This window comes from Schistocerca serialis, chromosome 12 (assembly GCF_023864345.2).
Source record: "Schistocerca serialis cubense isolate TAMUIC-IGC-003099 chromosome 12, iqSchSeri2.2, whole genome shotgun sequence".
In the NCBI taxonomy this organism is placed as follows: domain Eukaryota; kingdom Metazoa; phylum Arthropoda; class Insecta; order Orthoptera; family Acrididae; genus Schistocerca; species Schistocerca serialis.
Genome location: NC_064649.1, coordinates 15,914,568 through 15,940,370, shown reverse-complemented (window position 1 = coordinate 15,940,370; position 25,803 = coordinate 15,914,568). Strand labels below are relative to the sequence as shown.

General features: G+C 38.9%; 1 protein-coding gene across 1 annotated transcript in view; it reads right to left on the bottom strand.

Moving 5' to 3' along the window:
• The window catches only part of LOC126428354 (protein draper-like), a 216,633-nt gene that overhangs the window by 64,293 nt on the left and 126,537 nt on the right, over positions 1 to 25,803 (bottom strand). Inside the window, exons 10-12 of the mRNA XM_050090285.1 lie at positions 20,712 to 20,840; positions 12,023 to 12,130; positions 2,994 to 3,158 (exon numbers count right to left, since the gene is read on the bottom strand). Coding sequence (XP_049946242.1) covers positions 2,994 to 3,158; positions 12,023 to 12,130; positions 20,712 to 20,840 — 402 coding nt within the window. The remainder of the gene's footprint in view (positions 1 to 2,993; positions 3,159 to 12,022; positions 12,131 to 20,711; positions 20,841 to 25,803) is intronic.

Genomic DNA, 25,803 nt, shown 5'->3' with positions numbered 1-25,803 from the left:
ACTGTGACTGAGTACATCGAACAGAATAACCCCTTCAGAGTCACAGAAGATCGTCGCCCTGAGTTTACTAGATGAGGATGTGGCTCTGAACTTTTTCTTTAGGGGAAGGGAAAGGGAAAGGTGGTGTGGTGCCACTTCAAGGATTGTCATTTTGTTTCCAGCTCGAGGTGATGAACCCATGTTTCTTTGCCTGTGACAATGTTTGACAAAAATTGTCAAGATCAATTTTGTAACATGCAAGCAATTCCGCACAGACAGTCCTTCATTGGTCTTTATTGTTATCTGTTAGGTGGTGAGGAACCCAGAAGGCACACAGCCTTGAGTATCCAGACTGGTGGACAAGTGCATCAGCACTACCGACACATATGTCCTGTTGAGCAGCGACGTGTTCGAGTGTGATCGGCTCGTCACCTCAGATGGGTGTGTGTGTGTGCACGTTTCAACATTGCAGAAGTCACAGCTGCATGTGGCCATCTGGCACGTGGCAGGTGGGACAGGTCTGCACAATCTTGTTACAATGATGACAGATACCTCGTCCAACAACTCACCGTGCTTTTGTTCACAGGCAGGTCTCCATACACATTCTGCAAGCACCTATGAGTATCTGCAATGCTTTGATTTCCTGTCAAGACTCCTTATTTGGAATGGACATCCATTGCAGACACCACTTTTAATGCTACGCGTAATGCTGCCACCTATCTTAATTGCATGAAACTATAGGAGCTGAAGCGGGGTTATTCCACAATATCTCACAATAAATGTCACATTTTTCAACTGAAGCTGGCTGAGGAAAAAAATGGGTTGCATTACTTACTGAATGTCCTTCATACGTGACACAAAATGAAAATAAATTCATGCTATACAGTTAATATAGGGATGAAAAAAAGGAAGAAGAAGAAGTCTATATTTAGTTGACTTTATCAAAAGTAGGAAAAAGAAATTCAAAAATCCTCAAAGAGCCTGAACAGAGATTCACTAAAACAATCTTACATTACTACCTACATCACCATTTAGTGACTAATGGAACTGTCCAGTCTTTTGATAGCACTCACATAGAAGCTTCAGTTATTTATACTGCCAAGGGATGTAGAGTTTAGCATTTGACACAAAATTTAAGTTAGTACTTCTACCTGTTCCTGAAAACAGGGGTCTTTACAGATGGTAGTTATCATTGATTGCATTGACTTAGAAGCTTAAATTTTTACCCCACGAAGGGACCATAGACATTGGTATTTGAAATAAATTTTGACTTTATACCTCCAACCATTACTGAGAAAAAAAGGGTCTTAACAGTCGGGCAGACATGGTTCAAATGGCTCTGAGCACTATGGGACTTAACATCTGAGGTCATCAGTCCCCTAGAACTTAGAACTACTTTAACCTAACTAACCTAAGAACATCACACACATCCACGCCCGAGGTGGGATTCGAACCTGCGACCGTAGCAGTTGCACGGATCGAGACTGAAGCGCCTAGAACCGCTCGGCTACTCCGACCAGCTCAGGCAAACAGGTGAACAACAAATTGATCCTATAAGCAATTGATTGAGGTATGGAAACATAAAATGAGTTCACAAGATGCAGCCTGTAATGTTACACATATTTAAGTGAACTATTTGGCCATCTAGGGTCAGTACTGAAGGGAGATGAATTTGCTTCTCGGCTGAGTACGTGTCAGTATGACAAAGAGGCTACTCAGCTGCTCCACGTGGTACAAAGGCATTCAGCACATTGGTGGATATGGGTAACCCCAGAACAGGGAGAATTTGGATGACTGTTGCTCACATGACAGGAATGCAGAAGATGTACCTGTAATGGCAGTGTTTAAGGCAGTCTGAAATATGGTTACTTACAACTCTTGAAGTTTCAGTAATAAAATCTGAATACATCTGCAATTTTAGAAAACTGAGGTGCATCCATTGAAACAATACTACGGTAGTTAAAATTTATAGTGACTGGATATCATCACAACAAATCTTGAAATTGGCAACACTTAAATGCTTTGTGTGTTTTCAACAAACAATGTCTTGGATGATAGCGTAGCACTTCAGCTATCATCCGTTAATCTATTCTATTTCTTGATTTATTACATTTCATATATTTTGCATAATGCCAATGCCTGTCAGAAAATTGTATTCCCCACAAGGAAACAGAAATACCTGTCTCAATATTTAATGAATATTTTACTATTTTTCCCAGAAACTTTACTTAAATATTGATTATAGTTGACATTAAAAACCATTGTAGTTTAAAAGTGATCAACTGCATGTATTAGGTGCCACTGAAAAGAGCGTTAGAAGAACAGGCCAAAGTAAGCATTAAGTAATATTTAATAATGTTCTACTCTCATTTAACATGAACACACATGAACAAGAATGCTGGCTTATTTATTTATGATAAAATAATTATTTATAGTTATTGTACATAGTCTGACAATGAGCAAAAGTTTATAACATTCTTTTTATTAAATATTGTTATAATTTATTAATTTAGCACAGAAAGTGGTCAAACTGATTCAAATCATGTCTGTAGAATACAAAGAATACAAGGACAATGTAAATTTTGTGGGATGTCCTTCAGCCAATGAGAAGTAGGTAGTGGTGGAATACAACTGGAGTCAAGTGAAGACAGGCATTTTTTAAGGAGTGCACTCAAGGTAGTGATTCAGGACACTTTTAGGTCAAGATGTGGAACAAGGCAGTCCTACTTGAGGTAACATCTGATATTCAGACACGTATGTGATAAATTGTGGGCAGCAGACACATCCGACTTGATCCTACGACTTCATCGAACCATCCTTTTAAACAGAGCCATGTGTAGCCCAATTACTTATGTATATCAAAAGCTGCAAGTCATACATCAAACCATCCTTTTAAACAGAGCCATGTGTAGCCCAATTACTTATGTATATCAAAAGCTGCAAGTCATACTATAGAACTGTGCCGATAGAGCTGAGTAAGTATTCTGGGCACACACACAAAGATATGAACTCACCCTTCCAGTCAGGCTTGCAGATGCAGCGGCCGGTCTCTGGGTCACAGCTAATGCTGTTGTTGCTGTGGCACTGGCACAGCTGTGTACAACCGAGGCCAAACCAGCCCGAGTCACAGGGTTGCTCGCACAACTCCCCCACGTAGCCGGGGCGGCACGTGCACGTACCTAGACACCGGACATTTCAGATTTGCCACTCTTATGCCTGCAGTCACAGGTGCACTTTTCCTATCAATAATATTTTGCATGTAGAATAGAATAGAATATTTTTATTAGCCTTTCAGTATTTTTCATACAATTGGCTTTGTCAAAGTTTACAGAGGGTTTTAGTTTCAGTACGATATTCAAATAGTTACAGAAAGGGGAGAAAAGGAACTAAAGACCTTTTCTTCAGCATTATATAAAACAATGTTGTATACAATAATTAAATACACGCATAAGAACTTTAGGTAAAACGTATATTTTGATGATTAGTTTCTAAGAATTCTTCACTTGTATAGAATTCATTGTTTTTTAGCCAGGTTTGCAATGTATTCTTATATTTATTTAGTGGTACTGTACGAGCTGAGCATGGTAACTTACTGAAAAATTTTATGCTTAAGTACTTATAGTTATTATGGACTACAGCAAGTCTTGTGGAATGCAAGACCAGCAGGTGACTGTTTCTTGTACTGTGTGCATGCACATCACATCTCATGTTCAATTTTTTTCAGATTTTATCTGGCATATATTAAACAGTTATATATGTACATGCTTAGCACTGTCATTACGCCAAGAGATTTAAAATAATTTCTGCAGGGCTCTCTGGGTGCTAACCCTTCCATGCGCCCGATTGCTTTCTTCTGTCACCTGAAAATACATTCAGTCCCTGGGAAGTTACCCCAAAGCAATATTCCATATTGCAGTTGGGAATGAAAAAAGCATAGTACGAGTGGAGTAGCAATTGCTTGCTCACACTGTTTCTTAATTTATACAGTAAGAAAAGTACTCATGCTAGTTTACTACATAGATAATTGCTGTGTCCTTGCCATGAGAGCTTTTGGTCTATGATTAGTCCAAGTAATTTCCCTTTTTTGTTTTCATTTTTAGTTACTTTGAGATTACATATTATTTCTTCTGTTTTTGTTTGATTTATGCTGGTTAGCCTGACACCAGTAATTAGCCATTTGTAACATTTCTCTACTTTTGTCCAGTACACTCTGTAAGTTCTCTCCTGTACTTATTAATGTCATATCGTCAGCATATAGTATGTTCTTACACGGTATGTAATTCGAGAAGTCATTAACATAGACAATGAACAGAAAAGGTCCAAGAACAGAGCCTTGGGGTATTCCTCTTTCTATAGGGAGTATTTCTGACCTCTGCTTATTTGCATATACAAGTTGTAACCTATTGCTTAGATAGTATTTGAATAGACGGAGTGTATCATCTTCAATGCCATAGTATTTTAACTTTTTGATGAGTATGTCATGTGACACCGAGTCAAATGCTTTACTTAGGTCAATAAGTGTTCCAGACATTGATACCCTTTTTTCATACCCTTCATAAACATTGCTCACCAAAGCTTCTACTGCTTTACAGTTGATAGGTGTGACCTGAAGCCAAACTGTTGTTCATTTAAAATTTTGTTGGTTTCAAAATACCTGTATATCTGCTTATGCACACAATTTTCTACTAACTTGGATATGATTGGTACTATTGAAATGGGTCTGTAGTTATTTGGGAGGTTTCTTTCACCTTTTTTACACACAGGCAATGTAACTGTGAGCTTAAGTAGAGGTCCACAGCTGATGTGAATTTCTTATGGAAAGTCATTTTCCCACATAAGCAGTTTTTTTTTTATATTTTGAAATCAACACTATTTCATAATGTGGTAATTACAGGATGTATACACAGACAAGAAATAAAGAATTCCTCAGATTGCCCAGTTAGAAATACATAATACTCTGGGTGAAAATATGCTAAAAACCAGATGAAAGCTCTTTTTTTTTGTGGTAAGTGAGAATATGCATTTCCTCATAAATATAAAACTTATCAATCCTTTAACTGATACAGGTTTTATACATTAGGTAGAAGTTCTCAGCACTTCATAAAATGGAACCCAGCAAAAAACAATGTGTTTTGGAAAGATATCTGAATATGGCAGCATGTAATTTGCATATTTTTTTTTTATTACAAAAGTATATATACAAATTTCAACAAATATACAACAGTAGCTTCTGCAGCACTGAAACTGAGACTGAGCCATTGACTTTTGTCAGCTAATCCTAGCTCATGTCATGTGATCTTGCCACCCAATGACAGCAAATTTTCAAAGAATAGGACATGTAATGTAGCCAGCCAATAACAACATGACTGTGAAGTATACGAATAGGAAAAGTTAATGGTTTAAATTAAAATACATTTAGTATGGCTACAAGAAAAGCTAAGCTTTCATATATAATAGTGAGCATCATAAATGTTTGCCTGTTTTTTCCCAAGGGTGTGGTTATGCAGGATCCCAAGGGCACAGCTTAAATTGCAGCAGCTGAATATTCCTGACAAGCACTGTTATAAATTTCACTGCTCTGCACTGAACATTTCCTGAGTTACCTGGCCGAATAATGTTCTGTCGAGTGCTTTGACTTTTCCATAGAAAAGCCAATTACATGAGAAATGGCTCAAGAACTTACCTCACACTTTTTCTAAAGGATAATCATACCTTTTTCCACTGTTATTGCATAATTTGTAATCCGTAAAAGAACTAAAATAATTATGAAAAACTAACCTTGAGGCTTGGTCTTTTACATTGTGTTTTGCCCTTTAAGATATAGCAAACAGAAATGTGCCAGTAAAATTTAATACTGGTGTAAATGTCTGCTCTTTCAAGGCCTGAAGTTTGGCTGAGTGACTGGTCCTCAACTATTAAGTTCTCAATGAGGCTCCAAAGCTCCACAATTTAAGAAATTCATCACACGTAACATAATTCAAATTACGTAAAAGGAAATTTACTTTAAAAGTAAACTACCATTCACAATATTTTCCCATGGTCTGTTAGAAATGTAAATAGCTGTGATGCCATGCTCACTGAAAGTAATTTGTTTGACTTCGTCCTAAAGCCTTTGAAACATTTTGTTGTTGGGAGATACTTCTGTGTGTACTGTGGTTTGTTATAGTGAAAGGTCCATTTTCTTTGCAACCAAAGGTTTATTTTGGTATTGTTCTCTCACTTATATTTTATTGCTCCATTATTATTCTGCAGTAGCTAGCTGAAGTAAAATTATTTCTTAGGGTATGAGCTATTACCAGTACAAATTTAAAAAGTTTAACTGAAAATTAAAACAATGAAAAGTTCCTGAAATTCTAAAAAAAGTTCCAGATTTTACCCAGATAAAATAATTATAAATTTCACTGCTCTGCACTGAATATTTCCTGAGTTACCTGGCCGAATAATGTTCTGTCGAGTGCTTTGACTTTTCCATAGAAAAGCCAATTACATGAGAAATGGCTCAAGAACTTACCTCACACTTTTTCTAAAGGAAATTCACTGAGTTCCATCACAATAAAGATTGTTAGTATACAGCATAAACTTCAGGGATACGAAATAAATTCTTTTTAAGTTTGCTGTTGACATTTTAATTATGTTAAAGATGGCAAAGGACTTGTAGGATCAGTTGAGCAGAATGGGTATTGCCCTCAAAACAGCACGATATATTCCACACATACCACATCCGTGTGGAGGAAGCAGCAAGTGGTAGTGTCCCTAATAAATGTTTCATACATCTTTAGTAGGTATGGTATGAACATACCTATCTCAGATGTGAAACCTGCACGTAAAACGGAAAAAGCAGAACTCTTATGGAGGTTTTGTCACTGTCCCAGCATCTACTATCAGATAAAACTATCCACATGCCCCTACGTAATGTGGAGCAGACCACTAGACGTCATGAGAGGCAGATCCACCAGTATAAAAGGATACAGGCAGTATTTTATTTTCAGTATAGAAGCACTGACAGAAGAACGGGCCATTCAGAAGAACTCAGTGACTGTGAACATGGGTCAGTCATTGCATGTCACCTGAGTAACAAATCCATCAGTGGCATTTCACCCAGCTAACGCTGCCCAAGTTGTCTGTTGGTGGCATGACTGTGCAATGGAAATTTGAAAGAAGTGCTACAGCTGAGTCAAGAGCAGGTTGACCACATATACCAATGGAAAGGGATGTCAAGCATTGCATAGCATAGCATGGTTGTAAAACATCACACAGAATCAGTAGAAGGAATCACTCATGAGTTCCATAGAGGTACCAGTGGTTCAGCTAGCACAACATGTGTAGAGAGTTAAAAAGAATGAGATATAATAATTGAGCACCTCCTCATAAATCTTTTCTGTTGTCAGTGGTATGTGATATTTGAGGTGTCGTAAAGGGACAGCGGGTGATAAAATGATTTGTAGTGATGAATTATAGTTTATCCTGTGGCAATCTGATAGAAGGGTTTGGATGCACAGAATGCCTGGATAATGTTACTTGACATCATGTGCAATGCCAACAGTTGATGAGGTAATAATGCTTCGATATGGGGTATTTTTTGTGGTTAGGATGAGTCTCCCTTATTGTGCTTACAAAGGTGCTAAATGGTGGAGGACATGAATCCATTTTACAGCATAGTCTACTGTGTACAGTAGAGGGGCAGTCCGGAGATGATGATCGGATCAACATGACAGTGCACCCTGTCTTAACACAGCATCAGTGAGGCAATGGTCTGTGGGAATGACATTCCTCAAATAGACTTGCCAGCCCAGACTCTCAACATGAACCCGTTAGAGCACTTTTAGAGTTAGAACACTGATTTCACTCTAGATGCCAGCCTCCAACATCATGACAATCTCCGGTTTTGGCTTTTAAGGAAGAATAGACTGCCATTTTCCCACAGACATTCATTCAGACACCTCACTCAGTGTCCACATCAGAGTTCAGACTGTCATAAAACTGAAGGGTAGACATACCCCATGTTAATGCCCACTAATAGGTGACTGGATGCTTTTGATCAGATAGTGTATAAGGATCAATTAAAAAGTTTCTGTTTGAGAGAGTTGCTGCAGTATATATCCAATGCAACAAAACTGATGAGTGTGTGTATATATATAATCATCAACATATAGCCACCTTCATGTCTTTCCAAGATGCACGTGGTAAATGTGGAAATGTGGAGTATGGCAATGTTATTATAGAATGTATTCAAAATTAGGAGTAGATGAAGTAGCAAAGTAAGTGTGGGATTAAAATTAAGAGTTTTTTTTGTTATGGCTCTGACACTGCCAAGGCATGAGGCTGTACAGAGCAGACTTAATGAGGAGTTGTAATGAGAAGTTTTTAATAAATTTGTAACAACTAACAACTTAGCATCTATTTGGAAGAAGTTTGTGGAGGTACTTCTGGTCTGAATGATGAAAATGTACTGTGGAAAATGTCAATAAAACATAAAAGCCCTGGGAAGAGGACAAGAAACAAAATTTTACAATTATTTGCATTATTTGTATTAACCCTGCCACAAGCATGCTTTTGAAAGTAAGGAGAACTTGTCTGAAAGAAGCTGCATAAATATTCAGTCACATATTGATAAGACTTCAATGTGGTGCAAAGACTGGCAACTAGCTTCAAATATTCATAAATATAAAACTGAGCATTTCACAAAATGAAAAAACACAATACCCTATAACTATAATATCACTGAGTCACTACTGGAATTGGCCAACTCATACAAATACCTGGGTGTAACACTTCATAGGGATATGAAATGGGATGATCACATAGGTTCAGTTGTGGGTAAAGCAGGTGGTAGACTTGTTTATTGGTAGCACACTGGTGAAGTGTAATCAGCCTAAAAAGGGGATTGGTTATGGAACACTCATGTTACCTGTTCTAGAATGTTCCTCAAGTCTGTGGAACCCATACCAAATAGCACTAACAGAGCATATTGAATGTATAGAGAGAAGAGAAGCACACATGGTCACTGATTTGTTTAATCTGTGGGAGAGTGTCACAGAGATACTGAAGGAACTGAACTAGAAGACTCTTGAACATAGCTGTAAACTATCCCGCAAAAGTCTATAAACATAATCTTAAGATCCAGGTTTAAATGATAGTTCTAGGAATATACAACAATCCACTACATGTTGCTCAAATAGTAATCATGAAGACAGGATTAGAATAGTTACTGCATCACACAGAGGCATTCAAACAATCATTCTTCCTGCATATGAGAATGGAGTGGGAAGAAACCCCTATAACTGCTGCAGTGGGACATACCCCCTACCATGCACCTCATAGTGGTTGGCAGAGTACTGTGTCATGTCATCCTCATATCGTGGAGATCAGAACTGACCATCTACATATATACTACACTAGCCAGCAAGCGGTGTGCGGCAGAGGGCACAATTCGTGCCAAAGTCATATTCCCCCACCTCTGTTCCACTTGTGGATCGCGCAAGGGAAAAAAGACTGTCTGAACACCTCAGCATAAGCTGTAATTTCCCTTATCTTTGAATGGTGATCATTGTGCGATTTGAAAGTTGGTGGTAATAATATATGCTCCCCATCCTCGGCGAAGATCGGATTTCAGAATTTAGTGAGCAGCCCCTTCTGTTTAGCGAGTCTTCTATCTGCAAGTGTGTCCTACTTCAAAGATTCAGTGAGATTTGTAACACTCTTGCAATGGCCAAATGTACCAGTCACAAATCTTGCCACTCTTCTTTGGACCTTTTCAATCTCTTGAATCAGACCCAACTGGTAAGGGTCCCATAAAGACTAATGTATTGTAAGCAATTTCCTTTGTTGAAGGACTGCATCACTTCAGGATTCTACCAATAAACTGCAATCTACACTTCGCCTTGCCGGTTACTTGTGTAATCTTATCATTCCATTTGAGATCATTTCAAATAGCCACACCCAGATACTTGACGGATGTTATCACTTCCAAAAACTGGACATTTATTTTGTACTTGTACATCAATGTGGATTTTTGCCTTGTTATACACAGTAGGTTACACTTACTAATATTGAGAGATAACTGCCAGTTGTTACACCACACATTTATTTTCCGCAAATCCTCATTGATTTGTTCATAACTTTCATGTGATACTACTTTCCTGTAGACTACAGCAACATCGGCAAACGTTCTAATGCTGCTGTCAATACCATCAACCAGATCGTTTACGTAAATCATAAAAAGCAGTGGACCTATTACACTGCCCTGGGGTACACCTGAAGTTACACTTGTTTCTATTGAAGTCACCCCATTCAGGACGACATACTGCTCTCTGTCTGTTAGAAAACTTTCAATCCAGCCACATATGTCATTGGACAGCCCGCTAGCATGCACGTTTTGAAGCAAGCAACAGTGCAGAACTGAGTCAAATGCCTTTCGAAAGTCGAGAAATATGGCATCAACCTGGGAGCCGGTATCTATAGTCAGTTGTATATCATGCACGAGGGCCAGCTGTGTCTCGCATGACCGCTGTTTCCTAAAACCATGCTGGTTTCTGCAGATGAGCTTCTCAGAGTCTAGAAAGGTCATTATGTCTGAACACAAAATGTGTTCCATGATTCTACAACAAATCGACGTCAGTGAAATTGGCCATGAACATCTTGCGGCGTGACATCATGTAACTATTTCCTGTTGGGTTATGTGAAACCAGTGTTTATGAAAACAAACTGAGAATGGCTCCTTGGTTAAAGGACCAATCTGGGCACATTATCATGGAAACCAAAACAGAAATTTGGAAAAATTTTATTAAAAATTTTTATGGAAAGAGTAAGTTGATTACTCAGTTCTTATAACAAAAAACTGAGTAATGCAGCTGTGCACAGTCATGATTTTTCAACAGTCTTGTTGCAGTGCAACGCTGAAGTGTGTATGTCTATTTCAAATCCCAAGAGCTGCAAAGTGAGGAGTACAATCTGTGCCTCATTGCAAAGTGAAATGCAGCATTCCAGATCTAATAAGAAATCAAATCTGTTTATGGGGGTGATGTGATGAATTACACTAATGTGTATAAGTGGTGGTGGTGCGAGTTTGAAGCTGGCAGAAGAATGTTCATGATGAATAAGGGAGTGGGCATTCCTCAATTATGACATAAAATGGACAGGTTTGAGGAAATGATTCATGATAATCCTCAATGTTTCCAGGAATCTCTCAATTTATTCTGCATGAAATCATTACCAGAACACTTGGTTTTCAAAAATTGCATGTGAAGTGGGTACTAAGCCAGTTCGTAGATCAGCACAAAGTCAACAGAATCTCTTCTCCATAGGAATTTCTTGAACACTTCAAACTGGAAGGTATAGTAATTCTTTGACTGGCCACAAAATGTGGGTGGCCCACTACATACCTGAGACAAAAAGACAATCAATGCAGTGGTTGCATCAATCCCCACCACCAGTGAAAAAAACTCAAAACTGTAGCTTTGATCCAAAAAATCATAGTCTCTGCCATAAAGGGATTCTTGTCAATACATTTTTGTGACAGTGAACATTAATTAATGTTATAGGGTACTCTGAAACCCTAAAAAACTACAGATGACACAGAGGAAAAGAAGGGGAATGTTAACAAAAGCAGTGTGTTTTTTGTACAGTAATATACCTCGCCACACACCCAACATCACAATGCAATTCTTGGCTTCGTGTGACTGGACATCATCAACCTTCCCATTCACAAACCTAATTTGGGGCCTTAAGATTTTCATTGCTTATCCCACAGTTTACACAGTGCTTTGAGAACTACATTCAAATAGTGTGGATTACCAATTTTTAAACACTTAATTGCACTTAATTTCTGGACATGTCTCATATTTTTGAAACAGATAAATATAATGGTTTTAAAGATAAATTACTTGAGGGAGAATTAACCTTTTTTTCACACATGAGTTCTGTTTCTACAAGGAGCCTCAAACCTTTTGGGTCAAACTGAAATATGCTACATAAATATGACCATCCATCAACTAAATAGTGAATGTCTTACCTCACCACATTTAAAAATTCATCAACGACTCACCTTTCTGTGGGTCGCAGGCAGCACCATTCTGGCAGTGGCACTTCTGAGAGCAGTTCTTACCATATTTCTCCTGGCTGCAGGGGCGGTCACACTGCATGCCATCCCACCCTGGATTAAAGGAGAGTTCATATGAATAATTTAAAAGCCTCACAGTGTAGTACCAGTAAAGCTACACAAGTTATAGAAATTACATTACCAAAATTCATCTCTAGGTGCAGCTAGGACACTTGGTATTGATATTCGACATTTCAGTTTATGTGTACACGAACAGTTAATCCAATTTCTGGGTATCAGTGCAGTGATATATTGACAATAGGTAACTCTGTTACGGCACTGTTCATTTGTTGACATCACACCATTGTTTTTGTGCAGTACTGTCATTTAATATTGTTTCCGTGCTATTTTTCTTTAAGTTAATGTTTGTAGTTCTTGATTTCAGTCACTTTTGCAGTTTTTTTTTTTTTATAAAATGTGTTCAACAATGAAAATTGTGAGTTATTGAAAAATACTAGTGATAGAGAGTACTTTAGTGAAAGTAATGTTCTTACTGGTATACTGATTGAAATTGAAGACGGAACAGAAAATATATGGTATACTGAAATGATTGCATCTGAAACACTGCAGCTGGTACTACAGCCAACACACAGTTCACAGGATGCCTGGACCACAGCACATGTCACCAGTGGAATCTACCGCAATCGAATATTTCAGTCTATTTTTCACAGCAGTGTCATTTCAACTAACTGTCACCCAAAACAAATTGCTCAGCTAGGTAATTTATATCTCAGCATGCTGCTACTTTTCCAGCCCAATTTAAAAATAGAAGAATGTCACAATAGATAAGATGTCTTATACCGTACTTACTAAATACGGGCACAAAACCGTCTAAGGCAATTACATGGTTACGCAGAACTCCATATATCAGGCAGACTGTAAATTATACTACGAATTTAATTTTTCTTACGACTTTTTATTCAGAATTCTGTATAGATTTTATGGACACTAGTGAGCGGCTTTTAAATCAAATGCAGAGTTAACTATATGGAAATAAATCTAATTTATATTATTTTTAAAATTAATTATTTTTAAATCGCCACTTATAAACAGTTTAAAGTGAAGGAGTATGACAGTCTGGGTATTACATAATAAACTGCACATTTCTGTGGATAAGTAGTAATTTTTCCATTTTTTAAAATTGAATCCAGCACGATATATGGCAGTTTAAATAGAACACTGAATGACAGTATAAAAACATTTGACATTTTTAGCATTCACTGCTCAAAACAGCCAACTGCACCATTGTTAATATTGTGTTGGTTCACCTTTGGAATGCAATATTGTAGCAGTTCTGTGTGGCATGGATTCTACAAGTCCTTGGTAGGTATCTAGAGGTATATGGTATCACCAGCTGCCTATTCACAGGCCAAAGGCCTAACATTTACAGTAAATTTTTCACCAGTCACCTGTCAGCACGGTGCTCGTGTCCGAGACCATCCCAGATGTGTTCAATCGGGTTCACATCGGGCAAATTCCTGCTCGTGACATCAATACGAGTTCACTATTGTACTCCACAAACCACTGTATCATGAATCTGACCTCGTGACACGGACAGTTACCCAGCTAGGAACTGACATTGCTGTCAGGCACACTTCAAATTTGAAGGGATACAGCTGACCTGCAATAATGCTCACAGTCAATAGAGCACTTGCCCATGAAAGGCAGACATCGCAAGTTTGAGACTCAGTCTGGCATACAGTTTTGATGCGGCAGGAAATGTCAAGTTGGCGCGCGCACACTCCACAGCAGAGTTAAAATCTCATTCTGGAATTGTTCACATCGTGCACAGCTTTCAAGTTGCCTCTTATTATAACCACAACATCTTGAGAAAACTAACAAAAATTCTAAATAGGGAGCCAGGTGAACTGCATTAAGAACAGCTACCCAAGCACTTTCCTTTTCCACAACAGAATGTGCATGTCTCGTATGGTCCAGCTGCACACATGCTGAAAAAGTCAGTCCAAACCTACACACAAGCAATCTAACAACAGAATACATGAAACCCACACCACTTGGAAAGCTTTTTAAAGTGGCTGGATTCTCAGATTCTTAATTCTGAAGAATAGCACACGATCATACAGAAAAATTTCAACAGACTTTCAATGAGCGCCACCCCCTGCACGATGCTTCATGTAGACCTTGCAGATCAAATCCCACAATGGATTCCCTGTTACTAAGCTAAATAAGAACTACTCCACCTCACAACAGATAACCAGTGCCGATGTTTCAAACTTAAATATTTGGAGAATATTGAATCACATCAGAGCAAATGTGTATTGCTATTCAACACAAATCTAATTGACTGGAGCCTTAAAAATGAAGCAGACAACAAAACTGACTGTGGTGAAGTCCAGGTCATGGCTCATCAGCTACAATGTTCCAGGTGCCCCATGAGATGTATCCTTGATGACCTACAGCTTAACAAGAAAGGGGTACTTGATGTGGCCCAATACTGAGTTGAAAAACCTAAAAAAATTTTTTGACACAAAAAAGTAAAGTAAGCATAAACCCAAGTCCCATGAAAGCCCATGTGACTGCTTCCCTGACACCCCCCCCCCCCCCCCCCCCACCCCCCGTCCCCTCTCCTTCCCCATGGCTATTATATTTCCACTAGCATGCTTCTGTGGCATGGTACATGTTTAAAGCAGCCATTCACCTGGATGACGTGTACGCAGGCACAACCATCGATGTGGTGTAACGAGAAACATGATTAGTCAGATATCACATTTTCACCAATCCATAGTCCAATCCCAGGGTGTATATGTGGGCAAGAAAAAAAATCCCAGCTTTTTGCTGGATTTTTCAATTAAAAATGCACTTTTTCTTAGGTGAAAATAGATTTTTTCTGTATTAAGTGACAATGTACTTTACATCAGAACTATAAAACTCATCAGCCCTTTGAATGGTAAAGGTTTCATACATGGGCATAAAATTTCCTGACAATTTAGGAAGTGAAAACAGGCAAAAAGTAACATTATTTGTAAAGATCTGATGTGCAGCAGTTTGTAAACTATATATTTTCATATTAAGAAGAATAAATACAAACTCCACCAGACACATCATGGTAGTTTCTGAAGCATTGAAAACAAGATTGGGCTGTGTGATGCACAATTGTTAGCTGATCATAGCTCATGTCATGTTATTTTGCCAGTCAATGACAGCAGATATTCAGAGCATAGGTGATATGATGTAGCCAGCCAGTAGCAACACCATTTTTAAGCACCTTGAACACATAAATAGGAAAAGTTAATGTTTTAAATTAATATAAAGGTGCTGCCTTCTGTTGTCTGCTTATAGAATTACTTTGAAAGAAGCAGCAGTGAATATTAGAGCTGTTTGGAGCATGATTTGGAGAAGGTGGACAATTCACTTCCAAAACAAGCAGAAAAGAAGCAAACTGGAATTTTTCTGATTGCGATATATGTCTGCACGCTAGAACACTTTGACTTTTCCATATAAAATTCAATTACATGTGCAACTGCTCAAGAGCTCACCTTGCACTTGCTTTAGGATAATTATACTTTTTTCCATTGTTACTGCATAATTTGTATCTTTGAAAGAACTAAAATTAATATGAAAAACTGACCTTGAAGTTTGGTTTCATTAGTTTGTTTCACCCTTTAAGATATACCAAACAGAAAAATGCCATTAAATTTTTAAATAACGCCATAAATGACTGACCTTCTGGGTCCAACATTTTTCTACCTGTCTGGTACCCAAAGTGTTAAGTTTCAAACGAGACTCAAAAGCTCCATGACTTACAAAATACATTGCATATTCTCACATATAACATAATTCATCTTGCATCAAAGAAAATTTACTTTGAAAGTAATGTTTCTCAAAACACCAGCAACAATATCTTCCTGTGGCCTGATACCAGTGTAAACAGTTGTGACATTATGCTCATCAAAAGCAGTTTGCTGTTATGAAGTATCGCTTTGTCATCATCCTAAAGCCTGTAACACATTATGCTGTTGTCAACTGCTTTTTGTGTACCATGTTTTGTTGTAAATATGCATTTTCTCTGCAACTAAAGTTTTATATTGGGTTTAGTGTCTCATTTATGTTTTATTCCTATAGTATTATTCTGTAGTAGCAGGCTAATGTAAAATTCTTTGTTAGAGTCTCAGTTCTTACTAGTCAAAATTATAAAAATCTAACTGAAAACAAACAATTAAAAATTCACACAATTCTAAAAAATTGCCAAGTTTTCCCTGGATTGTTCGAAGATGAAAAAAATTCCCACATTTTTCCTGGATTTTCCATTTGTCCCATGGTGAATACACTCTGGATCTCAATGACTCTGCCCACTGCCATCACAACTGACAATATCACTGGGTCAACACAGGAACACAGAGGTGTTGACTGCTCCGCAGCCCTGTGTTTAATGGCTTGTCACTCACTCATGACTTCAGCATCTTCCAACCACTTTTTACAGATACCCATGACAGCAGCATGCAAACAGCTGACCAGCTTTGTCGTCTCCTGGGTGCTCAGTCCTACCTACCGTGCCATAACAATCTGCCTTTTGTCCAAGTCCTTTATATCAATTGTTTCACCATTAGAGGCCTGTACTGTCACTAAAATTATTCACCATTCCCCTCTTCTCTACTTATATACTTTCCTTCTTGTGTTACATCCGAGCACACACCCCAGACCAACCCAAACTTCTGCATGTCACACGCCTCTCTATTTCTTCTTGTAAATTATTAATTCAATTACCCACATTCACACATCTTGAGATTCACGTGCAGGTTTTAGAACTGAGTCAATGAGAAGTCCGATTGTTGTTGTCATTTTCGAAAATGACTTCTCATCTTAATTCGAAAACCTGCACAGAAATCACAAGATGTGTGAGTAAGGGAGATTGAATTAACAATCTATAAGATGAAATAGATAAGTGTGTGACATATGGAGGTTTTGGTCAGTCTGGGCAGTATGCGCTCGTAGACTAAGTGGTAAGGCAACTACCTGCAATGGTCAGAAAATCCAGGTTCATGTCCCGACCTGGCACAAATTATCATAAGTCACTGTAGGTTGTACATCTATACCCATTACTTTAAAGTTGAATTTCAGGGTTAAATTTCAATTGTCATAATGTTTTGGCTTACCAATGAATAAAGAGACATTAGACTACCCTGGCCTTCAGAAATATTAGTTATTTCCTTGGGGAGGGGTGAAGGTATAAAAAAGTGGACACGAAAGCCTTAACAATTTTGTAATCTGGTAAAACATCAAATCTCTGATATCGCTGTGGCTGGAAAAAGATCCCATGAGAACAGGACCAGTGATGACTGAAGAGAATCATTCAAAGAAGTGCAACCCTTCCACAAACTGCTGCAGATTTCAAAGCTGAACCATCAGCAAGTGTCAGCATGTGAACCATTCAACAAAATACCATTGATATGGGTTTTCGGAACCAAAGGCCCACTCGTGTACTCTTGATGACTGCATGACACAAAGTTTTATGCCTCACTTGGGCCCGTCAACACTGGTATTTGACTGTTGATGACTGGAAACATGTTGCCTGGCCAGACGAGTCTCATACCAAATTGTATCGAATGGCTGGACATGTATGACATGCCTCATGAATTCATGGACCCTGCATGTTAGCAGAATGGAGGCTCTGCAATGGTGTGGGGCATGTACAGTTGGAACAATATGGGATCTCTGATATGTCTAGATACGACTCTGACAGGTGACGTGTATGTAGGCATCCTGTCTGATCACCTGCATCCATTCATATTCACTGTGCAATCCAATGGACTGGGCAATTTCTGCAGGACAATGTGACACCCCACACATCCAGAACTGCAACAGAGTGGCTCCACGGAACACTCTTCTGAGTTTAAACACTTCTGCTAGGCACCAAACTCCACAGACACCAACACTGTTAAGCATATCTGGGATGTATGCAAAGACAGTAACTTCTTCTCGAAAGAACAGTTTCTGTTGATGACCGTGCAGCTTTTCCATGGAATAAATGATGACTGACTGACAACCTCAGCTGCCGACAGGTGTTGTTGATATACCTCGATGCGGACAGCTGAAAATGTGCCCCCCAACCGGGACTCGAACCCGGGATCTCCTGCTTACATGGCAGATGCTCTATCCATCTGAGCCACCAAGGACACAGATGAATAGCGCGACTGCAGGGATTTATCCCTTGCACACTTCCCGTGAGACTCACATTCCCAACTGTCCACAATTCTGCATATGTATTGTACGTTATAGACATTTGTCCACCCACTCATTGCTCGCGCATGCTATGGCGATTCCCGTAAGAGTTTGGGCAACCTGTGCACATTCGCACAGACGAAGGTCAATGGCTGGGTAGCCTTTAACTATATATACGAAGACAGTAACTTCTTGTCGAAAGAACGGTCGGGGCACACATTTTCAGCTGTCCACATCGAGGTATATCAACAACACCTGTCGGCAGCTGAGGTTGTCAGTCAGTCATCATTTATATCTGGGATGCCTTGCAACGTCCTGTTCAGAAGACATCTCCACTCCCTCCTACTCTTACAGATTTATGGACAGCTCTGCAGGATTCAAAGTGTCAGTTCCCTGCCCCACTACTTCAGATATTAGTCGAGTCCACGCCGTGTCGTGTTGCGGCACTTCTGCATGCTCACATGGGCCCTACACAATGTTAGGCAGGTGTACCAGTTTCTTTGGCCCTTCAGTGCATACCAGCGATTACAAAAGAGTGTCAAATTCATGAAGAACATGTCAGCATGTTCCACTTATCAGTAGATGATGCACTCCACCTCTGGCTTGGATTCAGGTACTGATTCAGTTGGGCACGGTGTCACAAAGTAGTTGGATCCTCTCCTGAGACAAGCTGACTGACAAGTGTTGTAACTGGTCCTCGATATCCCAAATAGTGGCAATGGAACAAGGTTGATCTATCCAAGTTGTTCCCACACATTCTGTCGGAGAGAGATCTGGGGATCTTCCTGACCACAGGAGTGCATCATCACCTTACAGACCGTTAACAGAAAAAAAATCGCAGCACCAAGGGGCAGTTGTGCAGCTTAAGCTGAAGTTGGTGGGCACAGTTCTACATCTGAAAGATAATGTCTATTCAGATCTTGTGCCCGTCACCTAAGGGTGGTGCCAGTAGCACCAGTATTAGGATGCAAATTAGACTCACTGTAACGGTCATGAGGTTTAATCACCTTTGACATTAGACGTGGTGAGTTAATGTTGATCAAGAAAGCCTTTAGGGCAACAAACACACCATTATCAACACATCACTGAGGTCATGCAAAACGGCTATAAGAAGCTGGATGTTCCTTCCATGATACTGCGGAAAAACTTGGAATGTAGCCACTGTATATGTCTGATGGCAGCAGTGGTCACAAGAATGTACGGTTGCAAGTAGACCGGGCTCTGGACGGCCACTAACACTACCGAGAGGGGAGACCATTGTGTACAGCAAATCTGGCACATCGCACTGCATCTTCAGCAGCAATCTGACCAGCAGCTGGCGACACAGTGATGCAATGAACTGTTACAACTCAGTTACTTCAAGGATAACCCCAGGCAAGATGCCCTGAAGTGCGCTTTCCGCTGACCCCAGACCACAGCCACCTGTGACTTCAGTGTTGTCACGTGAGAGCTCATAAGAGGACTTGGTGGAAGTCTATTGTGTTTTCTGATCAAAGCTGTTACTACCTCGGTGCCAGTGATGACAGTGTGTCAGTTAGGAGGAGGTCATCTGAGTGTCTGCACCCAACGTGTCCTCATGCTAGACACACTGGACCTACACCTGTAGTAATGGTCTGGAGTGTGACTTCTTCCTGCAGACAACCTGCCTGCGTGGTAGACACATTGGACCTACACTTGTAGTAATGGTCTGGGGTGCAATTTCATATGACAGCACGACCACTCACGTGGTTATCCCATGCACCCTGACTACAAAACTGTACATCAGTGGGTGTTTTCCTGTAAGATAACACATGTCCACATACCACTGTTGTGAGACAGCATGCCCGTCAGTGTGTCAACATGTTGCCTTAGCCTGCTCAATCACCAGATCTGTCTCCAATCAAGCGCGTATGCGAAATCATTGGACAACAACTCCAGTGGCGTCCATAAACAGCACTGACCGTCCCTTTATTGACTGACCGAGTCAAAATGCCATGGAACACCATCCCACAAACTGATATCCGGCACCTCTGACAATGCAAACATGTTTGGATGTTTGCATTCAACATTCTAGCGGATGCACCAGTTATTAGGTGTACCAACATTTCACACTTTCAATGCCTTATCTCTCACTTAAATTAACCTGTAGTCTTGCAGTGTTAATCAGTTAAACGTGTTACCTAGACAAACGTATTCCAGAGATTTGATTATTCTACATTAATCAGCTTTTGGTGTCATGTTTTTTTTTTTTTTTTTGTCATATAAATATGTATTTTTTAATTGAGCATTCTCATGTAAGCTACCACGGATGTTCCTAACTTCTGGTACTCACATGCACAAGGGTTCAGAAATTAGAAGATTGTTATAGGAGTGACGTTTTCGGAAACAACCAAGAGTACAGATAAAAATCAATCTAATTTCGTACTGAGCACCTTTGTTCTGAAAATAAAGAAAGACCTTCTAGCAACAAACTTGCCTGGCCTGCAGATACAACGACCGCTTTCTGGTAAGCATGTGGCACCGTTCTTGCAGTTGCAGCGATGTGCACAGTCCTGACCAAAAGTGCTAACAGGGCAGCGTTCACTGCAATTGATCCCCCTAAAGCCTAAAACACAGAAAATAAATAAAATAATAATAGTAGTAGTAGTAGTAGTAGTAGTAGTAGTAATAATAATAATAATAATAATAATACTGATGATGATGATGATGATGATGATGATGATGCCAATCGCTACTGGCTATTAAAGACAGCTTGCAGCCACAAGAGCCAAGAGGTGTGTTTTTAATGTGTCACATGGTTTTTAAAACAAAATTAAACTGGAGAAAGAGTGTCTTCTGTGTCTGTGGATACATATGTTCAATGTCTTTAACTGAACTAACAGAACACTGTTTATGCGAGTAACATTATTAGACTTAGAAGTACTTTTACAGAATTTATCCACACATCAAGTTCCTGAAGCAATAGAATGCACGTCTCAAAAGCACTCACAAAATTAGTTTTTAATGATTTCCAAGCACTGTAAAGTACAAAAAATTTTAATCTTCTTTACAAAGCCATCCACAGTTATGCACATATCATTCTTGTCTTGTCATCATGACATTGCTGGTTCAATTGTCACTCCTGAAAAAATCATGGAGATTTGAGCTCATAAATAGGCTTACCAAAAGTCATTTCTCCCATAGATCACTCAAAAATGGAACAGGAAAAGGGGTGCAACACATCATAATGTGACACGCAGACTATGTATCTAGACACAATTTTTAAAAATTTTATTTAACTTTTACACTGCTCTGCAAAACTTAGAGACAAGCTAAAGTCAGTAACAAAGCTGCTTAATGGAAATGAAAAAGTTTGGGAGCATGTAATTAGAGATCTCCCAGTCAAGTACTGGAAGTTGGGCATTACATGGCGCGAGGTAAGCACGACTATACTGCCAAATGGGTCTGGCCCACAATACAAGGCAGTTGGAGGAAGGGGAAAAGACAGTATTTGTCAATCAGCGAGCTGTTACAACGCAATTTGGTGGTGGTCTTCATTGCAGCATAGCCCAATATGGATGACTTCACATGGGGGAGAATCATTGGGAAACTGGAAGAAGGATGAAGTGCAAAGTGTGTAGCCTGGGAGTTTGGTATTGCTCACAGCATTGTTTCGCATGCATGGGGAGCATTCTGAACCACAGGCACTTCTGCTTGAAGAAGAGGAGATGGTTGACACTGATCAACCACAGCAGCAGATGACCTCTACATTGTACAACAGGTAACAAGGGACTTACGTCAAACATTGGGAGCAATTGCAACCACATTTAACAGGACTGAAAGGCGCACAATCTCACACTCCTCAGTGGCAAGGCAACTACACGGAGGTCGGTCTCACCGCCTGACACCCAACACGTTACATTCCGCTGACACCCACACAGTGGCAGCACCAGCTGCAATGCTACCAAGAGCACAGGATCTGGACCTACGAGGAGCGAATTGCCTGTTCTTCTCAGATGAGAGCAGATTCAGTCTCAGTAGTGATTATGGTTGTATATGGTGAGAGGTGAGAACATGTAATGCACACAGGAACATTGCCAAGCATGATCTTTTGGTGGTCCTGTTGTTGCATAATGTTGCATGGTTGTTCTGAAACCAAATTTTGAAACACAGTATATTCACCAGTCAATGTTATTGTGACACTGTTCTTTCCCATCTGCATCTTTTCTGATTGCATTTTTATCAATGATAAAATGTGACCACTTTGAGCAGCACAAGTGAAGCAGTTCTTGGAACAAAAGGATATTTGGCAAATAGATAGCCTATTGCAGCATGTCAACATGGATCAATGACCGTCCATTAGTTGTCTACTGCACTCGTGGAGGAATGGAATACTGTACTACAAGAATTCCTCACCAACCTTGTATCCAGCATGGAAGCACATTAAAGAGCAGTTACTGCCATCAATGATGATCACGTATTCTACTAACAACCATGACCTGACTTTTGCAACAGGCAGGAGACCATCATGAATTGCAGTGATGTCAGTGTAATTATTGTCTTTGAATAAAAGTGTCATTTCTGTTCATCTAACTGCACATTTCTTTCAGTTACCTCCTGTACTAAACTGCAGTAGTTCTTTCTACGTATGGCATAAGTTTAATGAACATATATTACTCGTCAGTGACACATTATGCGAAAGTTACTTTCATCATTAAGTTTTGAACACCAATCTGAAATGTTAATCAATAAATACTGGACCATAATTTTCTATTAAAAATGATGTCTTATTATCAACTGCTAATCAAACAAAAAAGGTGAGTATTCATTGTAAATTAAAATTTGGTAAAAAATGTGAAATATCTTTAATTTCTAGGGATTACATATAAATTCAAACACAATATTAAGAACAGTATTACCAGTACAGGCCTTTTTTTTCTCTTAGCAATAAGACAGTTGATATTTTGTGCTGCATTTTGATTTAGTGTAAGCAATCATATTTTCATGCAATTAGTAATTAACAAGAAAGATTTTATTTTATTTAAAAAATATGATTCAGCAATTTGTTGGTTAACGCTTCAGTTTGATGATAAATATAGAATTCAAATAAAAATAAAAAATGTTATGGCTCACAAGAATCACACCAGCCATTTCATAATTAAGAAGCTCAAGAATGCTGCACACAAAGCCTTGAGCAACTTTGTTATAAAGTTCAAAATTTTTTGTATTTAATAACACTCTGAAATCTTCAAAGCTGATACTTGAGGTTTCTTTTTTTTATCATACCATTGCAGGAAATTTATATATAGGCACTGCCCTTCAGATCCTACAAGAAAATCGAAGAGATCCAGTCCGTGATGTTGCCTTGTTAGACTCATTATGCCCTAGCAAGTAAACAATATTCATATGACCAGCAGGTTTTAAATTTGGAGAAAGCTCATGCTAAAAGTGACACAAAATAACAAAAAAGGCCAAACCAAAAAGCACAGGAAAGAAACAGCAAAAACAAGAAAGGAAATTGAAAACAAGCATGTATCACAAGACAACCACAAATACTTTCTTGATAAGTGAGATCACATGAAGCCACTTCGCTTTAGTGCAAGCAGAAGTTCAAACTGCTGCCCTCTGCCTGATTTTTACTGCTTTCTCAAGTTCCAGTTGCCCTAGTGCCATGCAGGAAAATAAAGTGAGTCACCTGTCCTTCATATGTATAGCACTCATGTTGGTATCATATAGTGCACATTACTGAAACTACTGACTATCAAAAAATCCAAAACTATAATTCTGACTCAAGATTAAGTTATAATAATTACTAAAAGATCACAAATCTATGTACAGACTCATAGTCTCAGCTTTCATTTTCAGAATTTTTGTTTAAATTAATGAAAACCAAGCAGAGTCCTGGGTTCTGCATTTCCTGTAACAAATGCATCGTGTTCTGGGACAAATTGATAGTGGAAAGCCTTCAAAACATATGTGTGTTATCTGTTTCATAAGAAATATTTTGTCTGAAAGCTTAAGGGGCTCCAAACTGTTCAAAATCATGAAATGTTCAGTTTTTATTTTTTGAATTTTAAAAATCTACACACTTTCCCTTTTCAATCAATATATAATTTATTCACTTCATAAGACTACAAATATTTTTGAAATATGTTCTGCATGTGCATGATCCACTGTGCTGCTGTTAAACTGCTGTCAAATGTTGTACCCATGAATCTACATGCTTATCACATACATTTTAATTATGTGAGACAAAATAAGCATAACAAAATAAATGTTGTGGCTAACCTGTGACAGTTGATACGTATCACTTGCTCGATTGTCATGTGTTTCATGTTTATTTACTCTCTTGTAATCCTGAAATAATGCAGTCTCCATTTTATGCACAAAAAATGGCTTCCTCTCATGTTAAATCAGTGTCCGGAGGTAAAATAGTCCCCCATTCGGATCTCCGGGGGGGACAACTTGAAAGGAGGCAAAAAATCAAAACGAGAATTGGTACCTGGAATGTCAGAACTCTGCTACAAGCAGGAAAACTAGAAAACCTTAAAAGAGAGATGGTAAAGAATCATATGGACCTCGTAGGAGTTGCTGAAGTAAGATGGAATGGACATGGAGAGTTGCAGTCAGATGAATATGTATTCTACTACTCAGGAGGAGAAGTAAAAGGAATTAATGGAGTAGGAATGATTATGACAAAGGAATTGGCTAAATGTGTGGAATATGTAGACTATGCAAATGACCGGGTTATTGGTGTAAGGCTGAAAGGAGCACAAAAAGATTTACTGATTGTCCAGGTGTATATGTCAACTTCAGAACATGAAGACCAAATTGTAGAGGAAACGTACAATGTAATAGAGAGAATAATGGACGAAAATAAAAAATGCTGCAAAATAGTAATGGGAGACTGGAACGCCATTGTGGGAGAAGGCAAAGAGGGAAACATAGTAGGCAGTCATGGTCTTGGAAAGAGAAATGACAGAGGTGAATGGTTAATTGACTTCTGCAGGGAAAGGCAGCTGATAGTGGCAAACACATGGTTCAAGAACCATAAGAGGAGGCTCTACACTTGGAAATCACCAGGGGATAAATATAGAAACCAAATCGATTTTATACTGGTAGAAGAAACATACAGGAATGGAATCAAGAAGGTGCACACATTACCAGGTGCAGATATTAATAGTGACCACAACTTACTTATGGCAGAAATAGAAATAAGAATGAAAAAACTGAAAAAGGTGACAATGGTGAAGAAATGGGATCTAGAGAAGATAAGGTCCAACAAAGAACAAATTACAGAAATGCTGTCTCGGGACTTTCTAAACACATTATGAGACAAAGAAGCACCTGATAATGCCAACGAGTACTGGAATATGCTGAAAGAAGGAATCATTAAAGCGGGACAGCAAAATATAGGATATGTAAAAGGGAAAAGGTCAAAAAAACCATGGGTCACACAAGAAATGATTTCCAAGATGGAGGAGAGAAGAAAATTGAAAAACAAGAACACTGAAGATACAAGAAAGATATACCGAAGGTTAAATAACGAACTGCGAAGAGAAACAGAGCAGGCTAGGAAAAAATGGCTA